This window comes from Capsicum annuum, chromosome 5 (assembly GCF_002878395.1).
Source record: "Capsicum annuum cultivar UCD-10X-F1 chromosome 5, UCD10Xv1.1, whole genome shotgun sequence".
NCBI lineage: Eukaryota > Viridiplantae > Streptophyta > Magnoliopsida > Solanales > Solanaceae > Capsicum > Capsicum annuum.
The window spans coordinates 7719783-7728244 of NC_061115.1; the positions used below are offsets into that span (position 1 = coordinate 7719783).

General features: G+C 30.3%; 1 protein-coding gene across 1 annotated transcript; it reads right to left on the minus strand.

The window, feature by feature from the left end:
* Positions 1–829: 829 nt before the first annotated feature.
* On the minus strand, positions 830–2015 carry LOC107872316 (22.0 kDa class IV heat shock protein). The gene has a single exon (XM_016719071.2). The coding sequence runs from the start codon at positions 1617–1619 to the stop codon at positions 1017–1019; it is 603 nt and encodes a 200-aa protein (XP_016574557.1). The 5' UTR covers positions 1620–2015; the 3' UTR covers positions 830–1016.
* Positions 2016–8462: the final 6447 nt, after the last annotated feature.

The following is an 8462-nucleotide window of genomic DNA, read 5'->3' on the forward strand; positions in this document are numbered from 1 at the left end:
TCAGAACATCAGGTGTGTTTACATCCTTCATGCTGAGATACTTTTCTACTTCAATCTTTTATTCTATTCAACCTTTTATCCTATGGTCAATGAGATGATTAATAGCTCTTCAAATATCTATGGATTATTTTTTATCTATAAGTTTTAAAAGTCTTTTCCTGCCATTATATGTAATTCCCCATTTGTTTGCTTCGACTCAAGGGCGGAGCTAGTAAGAGTGAAGGGATTCAAATAAATCCTCTTCATTGAAAAATCAAACCTTTGTTGGTTATCTATAAATTGTTGAATACCTTGTCATAAGAATTTTTTCTTAGTGTAGTGGTAACGACCAAACGGGATTCTAATGTTATTTTGTGTTGCAAGTTTGTATCTCAATTCTTAACTATGACAATTCTAGTACGGAATCTATCGGAAACAACTTTTCTACCTCTTTGTAGGTAGTGATATGAACTGCATACATTTTACCCTCCCAAACCCCACTATATGAAAATACACTGAGTATGTTATTGTTGTTATCATATAAATTCTTGACCCGGCCATTGCTTCAGGCTTGTCAGAAATAAACAAAGAGGGGACTGTCAAAATTGTTAACTTTACTTCTAATATTATGAATCATATTGTGCCATGCTTTGCTAGTTACTAATAAATGTACAAACATAGGTCACATTAATTACCACGCTGTTCCATGTCTTACATATGTAGGACATCAAACTAAAGCATCGGATTATAAACAACGACTTACCTAATGTACTCTCACATAGTAGAGTTTGAAGAGAGTAGAATATACGCAAATCATACTAGTAAAAAGACCATTTTTGATAGATTCCGATTCAGGACCAATAGTAGTATAACAAACACAAAATATATACATATAAATTAGTACAATCTGCAAAATAAACTAATATCACTAGCCATAAAATAATACGACAACCACAAGATGATGCTAAAAATTATTTACCTTAAATCATACACAACACTGGATTATAAACCAAACAAAGAAACCCAACAATAATTAATTAGAGCTCTTCTTTAGCAGAGGAAACATAAGAGTCTTTTCCCTCAATAGAGACAACTTTAGGACCCTTAATTCTGTCAGGAGACAACTTAGTAAAAGAAATAGTGAGCACCCCATTCTCAAGCTTAGCTTTTAAGGTATCAATATCAGCATTCTCAGGCAGACGAAACTGTCTCCAGAACTTGCCGTAGCTCCTTTCAACACAGTGCCAGTGATTATCATCATCATTTATGTCTTGTTGTTGTTGTTCTTTCTTCCTCTCTCCGCTCACTCTCAACACTCTATTCTCTTCAATCTCTATCTTCATATCCTCTTTCTTCAATCCTGGCACATCTACTCTTATCACGTGCCCCTCTGCCGTCTCTTTCCAGTCCACTTTTGCAATCGAAAGACTCTCCTCCTTGCTTTCAAGTCCAAACGGTATTTGTTCTAACATTCTAAATGGATCAAGAAATGTACTTTCGCCAAGTAGATTACTGGGATTCCCCATCATTTGGTCCAACATTAGTGGTAAAAGTGATGATCCATATGCCCCTATTGATGCCACCTGCAAAATAATGCAGCCAACTGAAATGATGAGCAATGACAATTTGCTGAGCCTCATCTTATCTAGACTTGATTTTTGATTATATCTTAACTACTGTGATGAGTGTGGGTGTTTGATGGTGCAATATATATATATAGAGAGAGAGAAAAGAGTGTTAGGTTTAAGATTCTTGAAAGTTCGAAAAATGTTGAGAGACTTCTTTCGAATGGGCAACAGTGAAAGAAACTTCCAGCGCCTTACAAGCCAGGTACGAGAATCATCGAAGGATTTGGTGCAATGGATAGGCTGTTTCTTTCTTAATTAGAGGTTAGATTCGAGCTTGGATATGAAAAAATCTTCGTACAAAGAGCTATTCTTCAAATGAAACTCTACTTAGTGCGAATTTAAATTAATCAAACTCCAATACAATACCGAACAATGAGAAAACAAAAAAAAAAGTCAGGTATGAGAGGTAGTGGAATTAACCACACCCTTCGAGAGGTTTCATTAAATGCGCCTACAAATACTCTTTTCCTAAGCTTTACTTGTCATATTATTATTTTATCAGTCTCTATTAATTTACTTGTGAAATGATTATTTTATTATACTATTTTTATGAATAGATATATAGAGTAATTCTATCATATCATTCAGATCATATATCATACTATATTAAAAATATGAATGATCTTATAATTATTATTTAATTTTTTATCTGTTATTAAAAGATCATATAATAGATAAAGTCATATTTTTATCTTTTTTTATTAATAAATTAATTTTTTTCAATTAATAAATTATATATTAATCAAAAATTATAATTTTAGTTTATGGAAGGAATATAATATACCATCGCTAGAATTATTAGTTATCTTTATTATTTAGATTTAGATACCATAATATTTAATTTCAGAATCCTTCCAAGTATAGAACTAATTACATCTAAATTTGTTATAAAATTCATACGTTAAATTCGATATCTAGTATGGAAGAAGATTTACTAACTTCCTTGAATAAATAGAATAGCTAATTGGCAAGAGTTACGACGCCATTTTGGGTTAGGCACTATTTACTTTTAAAAGAACAAATTATCTAAAATTTACATATATACACTAAATAAAATTACCTTATTACATAATATATCAATTTGGTAGAGTATTTACACATATTCCAAAATATTTACATAAATCCCTTTATTTTCAACTTTCTCTCTTTTAAATATTATACATCTCTCAACAGGTTTTCTCTTCCGTATTTTATTCCCCCATATCCTCCCACAACCCGATTTTTACTCCATAATTAAATCCCCTTATTCTCGACAAAATTCAAGAATCATGTATATGGGGTTACAATTTGTAAGTTTGAAGATTTTTTTTTCCAACCTTTTCAATTTTTGAAATTGACCGTATATTATTGTCATTGCATGTTTGTTTTACCTTATTTTGCAATTATTTTCAAGTTTCGTAGTTCGATTTTTATGTTTTCTTCATATAATACAAGTTCGATTCTTGGTTTGTAGATTTTTTTTTTCAAATTTACCTATTTTTGTATTTTTCTAGTTTATTTTATGAATGCATGTTTGTTTATAAGGATTTACCACATTTTTGCAAATATTTTCAAGTTTCGTAGTTGATTCGGGTTAATCGAATTACTGAAAAAAATTGGCAATGGATTCTTGTCCTAATTTTAGTTTAGGACTTGGTCAGTTAGATTAAAAAAAACAAGATATACCTGTTGGGTTTGTTCCTGGTACATTTGATTTTGAAGAACCCAATTTCGCAGAGAATCGTTCAAAGCATCGAAACGATCCGACAACAATGAAGAGATTGAAGGAAGCGACCACTTCCAAATCAAAGAAATCAAGTTCAAAAAATGATCAGTAAGAAGAAGTTTAATGATTCCGGTAGACCACATCTTCCTAAGGTATTGATTCAACATTATACTTTACTTACGTTGCAACATTATTGTATAATATAGTGGAACATAGAATTTTGTGCAACACTAATGTATAATATTACTATTATGTTATACATTTCATTGTTTTATACATTGGATGTTTTTATTACATATAAGAGGCATTTGAAACTGGGTGTGTTATTATACATTTATGAAGTCTTCGGTTTGTATAATGTTTTATTATACATTCAGACAACATTACATGTAAGAAATGTTTAAGGTGAAATGTTTAATCTGACATTATACATTGCAATTATTTGATTACTAATGTATAATTTTATTAAATAAAACTTATTATACATTGCTTTTCATACTCTTATTATACATAACAGGCATTGTATGGTTTAGTTGATATTATACATTTAGGGAGTTTTCATAATGTATAAAGTGACATTATACATTTGAATAGCTAATATTTCATACATGTTTTTAAGGTGAACTAGTTTAGCATGCAACATTATACATTATTGCATCTCAAAACATGTGTAACTTTTTGTAGAATTATTGTATTATTTTTTTATTTCAGGACATGAAATATCGTATGGACAAAGTCCCGAAGCACCCTTTGCATATTTTGAGCTCATGCAATAGTGGTTTTACTGAAGACATAAAGTCTTATTTTGGAGAAGATTTTTTAGGGGCATTTAGAAATACGTTATTTGGGATTTTTCTTGAACTGCCGCAGTGCAACTGGATTGAGTAGATTTCAAAATGTACTTATGCTAGAAATCCAACAAGATATTAAGGACGAGATTCATGTGTGTGTGCAGGAAAAGATTTTAAAATTTACCATGCTTGAATTTGTCATTATCACCGGCCTTAAATGCACCGATGGTATTGATGAGTTTATGTATACTTCATCATCAAAATCTCTTTTGATGTTGAAGTATTTTCCTGAATCTGGAGATGATATAACTAGGTCAAAACTGATAACACGTGTGAAGATGGAAAATTTTGAAAACTCTGAAGATGCTTTGAACCTTGCGATATTATATTTTGTTTGTACATTCATGTTATCTCAGCATAAAGAAGCACCAATCAGTGTAGCTCACTTCCAAATGGTCGAGGATGGTAGGTACATACACTTTCCATGGGGAAAGATAACTTTTGAAACTTTTGAAAAGTTGATCAACTCATGGCGGTAGGATTTCAGAGTCGCAAAGCAGTTATATTCTTTGGGTGGAATGCCCCACGCTCTAAATGTCTGGATATTTAAGTATCGCTCTGCGGTAGATAAAAAACTGCTTTGTGACAAAGAAACATCATCCCAAGAATACTTACCTGATCTGTGGAGTGTACAAGGATTAAGTATGAATCTTTTATGTCTGGCATGTTCAGTAAGGTAATTGTATAACATGTTAAGTATTTTTATTTTATGCTCAATTTATCGAAGTTTTAATATTTCATTTTGAAATTAATTTTTTCAGTGTTCTTTCAAGAATTTACAATCTACAAGCGAAGAAGTTCGTACTTTAGATTTGTCTTTCTCTAAAGATTTTGTGGTTTTTGATTCAATATCTGCTGCTTCCACTTCTGTTGCTACAACAATGAAAATGTCAAGCGATGAAGATCAATCGCGTGTTGTCACTGCAGATGACGACTATGATAATTTCACCACTGGACCTACTCAGGAATTTCTAAGAAAGGCTCATTTGGCTACACCTTTATCAACTGAAAAACCATCCAAAAAAAGAAAAATAATTATGTTTCAGGAAGTTAGTTCAGCTGCGACAGATAGATAGAAATCAACAAGTTCTCCTTCAGTACGTCATGTGTCTGGTATGTTTTCTAAAAAACAATAAGAATTAATAGATAAACTAAAAATTTGTGTGTCTGATTTTGATCATCGTCATCAAGTAGAAATTGATGTGTCTCCTGAGCGCAAACAACTCAAGTATGTTCCTTCATCTTCCGCATCGCCTGAAGGGACTTCTAAGTCTAATTTAGATATGGAGCAGATAAAGAGTTACATCAAAACATATGTAAGTTAATTTTCTTATTCACAAATTTTTATTTTTGAAAAACATTACTTGGTTCTAGTAGCTTATTGTTTATCTGTACGTTATAAGGTTGATGAGCAAATTACTGAGCTGAAAACACTAATCTTCAATATACCTGCTGAGGTCGTTAAAGCATTGACGGAAGAAGAAAATAAAGAATCTCCGGTATAAAATATTTTTTCCTTCAAAATTTTAATACTTTGAATAAATACTCATACATTAATATTATTCATGAAATATAGGAGAAGAAAAATTATACATCAACAAGAAGGTGCAGAAGAAGGCTAAAAAATAAATGACAGTGTTTATAAGAATGATTTGTCGGTAATTTTAATCTAAATTAAGTTGTCGTGTTACCATAAATCTGTATAACTCAAACATCTTAACCTATTTTTGTTTGGTTCTTATACAACATGAAGATGTGTACAAGAGACCAGTCATTCACATAACAAACAATGAACCATCAGTAATTGAACCTTTGAAAACAGAGATCCAAGATTGTGTCCACATTCATACTGAATGTCCAACAATAACTGAGGTTCAATTCGAACAGAAGGTATATATATGATATGTATAAATATGATTATACATTCACAACCATACATAATAGATATCTTTTTATTAAAATCATTTTCATTCATCAATATATAAATTTGATTAAATGTACAAACATCCACTTATCAATTTTTTGTAGGATGAGCATATGAATGATAAAGAAGAGGGACATGAAGAAGAATCGAAAAACACGCACAGGAATGATATGGAAGATATATCGGTACATTTTTATCTTTCATGTTGGTTTGTTCTTGGATGAATATCAATATTTTAAAACGCTTTACTTGTAGGCTGTTAAAGTATTATTATACATACATTTGAATGTATAATGATATGTTATATATTATTAATACTAATAGTCTATTTGAGAAAATGAATGTTCTTTGTGAATATCATCATACATATCTATGTTACTTACAATTATTTATGTAGTAACATTACACATTCACCTAACAACTCAAAAAAAGTATGAATACATTCATACACACTCCTTACAGACAATAATTGCAAATCACTGTTATAATTTTTTCTCTTTTCAACTAGTTGTTACTTTGATTAAATGTTCCGACCTTCTAACTATCACTTAATTTAGATTGACCTTATCCCTGATAAAGAACAAGCTGGTCTTGAAGATTTGGTGAAAGAACATGGTCCTGTGATAGTACATTTGCTGTTATAATTTTTAAAAACTCTTGCTGGTTTAATACTTCAAAATTATCTACATAAACTTATCAGTTATGGTACATTTGTTGTTACGTATTGTGCACTAATAATATTGGTCTTTACGAAATTTCAATGATGATCACTATTTGACAGGATATGAACTCATTCTATTAAATTACAGTGGATTATGTATACTTTTCATCATACTACTATCTTATTTTGAGACTGTTTCAGTTTCATTATGCATTCATTTGAATATATAACATTATGTTATACATAAAATCAATATATAACAAATACATATGCATTTGTTATATATATCAATTTCAAATCACTGGTACATATATTTTTCATTCAATTACGTATCACTTTGAATAAGCTTTCATAAATGATACGTGTTACTGAATGTAAGATGAGCATAATGATACAATAGAATCAGGTTGTATAGAAGAATTGAGCATACAACATAGCCCTCATATGAAACATTTAGAGGTAGTTTTTTGGTTTTTCATGTTGTTTTTTAACTCAAAACTTATATTCTAATACACTCACAACCATGCCTAATAGATATCAAATTATATAAAAAGCTTTTCATTCAACATTGTATGACTTTTCAAATCACTATTATAATTTTTTTTCCGTTGAACTATGTCTTACTTTGAATAAATGTTTCGACATTCTACTTAACTCTTAATTTAGGATGAGATTATGCCCGATAAAGAGGAAGTTAGTATCGAAGATTTGAGAAAAGAGCACAGTCCTGTGATGGTACATTTGTTATTTTTTTCTGTTTTACTCCTATTGATTTAACACTTCAAATCTAAAAATATAAACTTACAACATATTACTGTTAAAAAATGATCATAATATTTCTATATGCATATCTAAATTTTTTGATTTTCATTCTACATCGAATTATTTTTGTGTTGTTAGTTCGTATTATGCACTTCTAATATTGGTCTTTATTAAATTTAGCTCATGATGAATATTTAACAGTATATGAACTGATTCTACCCAAGTATAGTGGATTATGTATAATGTGCATTGCAATACTATCCTAATTTGAAAATGTTTCAGCTTCCGTATACCTTCATTTAAATGTATAACAGTTTGTTATACATTCATACAGAGTATTATACATTCATATTTAATTTTTATATATAGAGATTTCAAATCACCTTGACATATTTATTTTCTTACATAATGATTTTATTTAAAATAGGATGAGCATATTGCCGTAAAAGAATCATGTTGTGCTGAAGAATTGAACAAACATCATAGTACTGATGTAAAAGATTTGCAGGTATTTTTTTGACGGTTCATATATTGTTTTTTAACTCAAAAACTATCTACATAAATATGGTTGTTGTTTAGGTATACTTAACGTTATACATTAGTATGTTTGCTTTTACACATAACACATCAATCTTTTATCTGTAGGATGATGTCAATGCCACACTAACGGAGTCTGTTCAAGATGCTTTAGACGTACTAGTAGTTGGGTTGTCAAAACCTTCAAATACAAATAAATTCGATGTTGTTACACCAAATATAGTGACGGAAAGCCAGTGGTCCCTCCCAGATAGTCAGTTTCCACTTGATTTTTCGGATGCACAAGTAAGGGCGCTTGAAGCAGCAAAAGCACGTGAAGTCAAAAAATCACCTGTAAAAAGAGACAGAAAAAAGTCAAAGATTTTCAGGTCACCATACATCACAAAATTTGGATCGAGCTCTAAAGATGAGGACA

Bases quoted from the DNA above. Each gene is read 5' to 3' on its own strand.
- LOC107872316 (XM_016719071.2), bottom strand. From the start codon at position 1,619: ATGAGGCTCAGCAAATTGTCATTGCTCATCATTTCAGTTGGCTGCATT.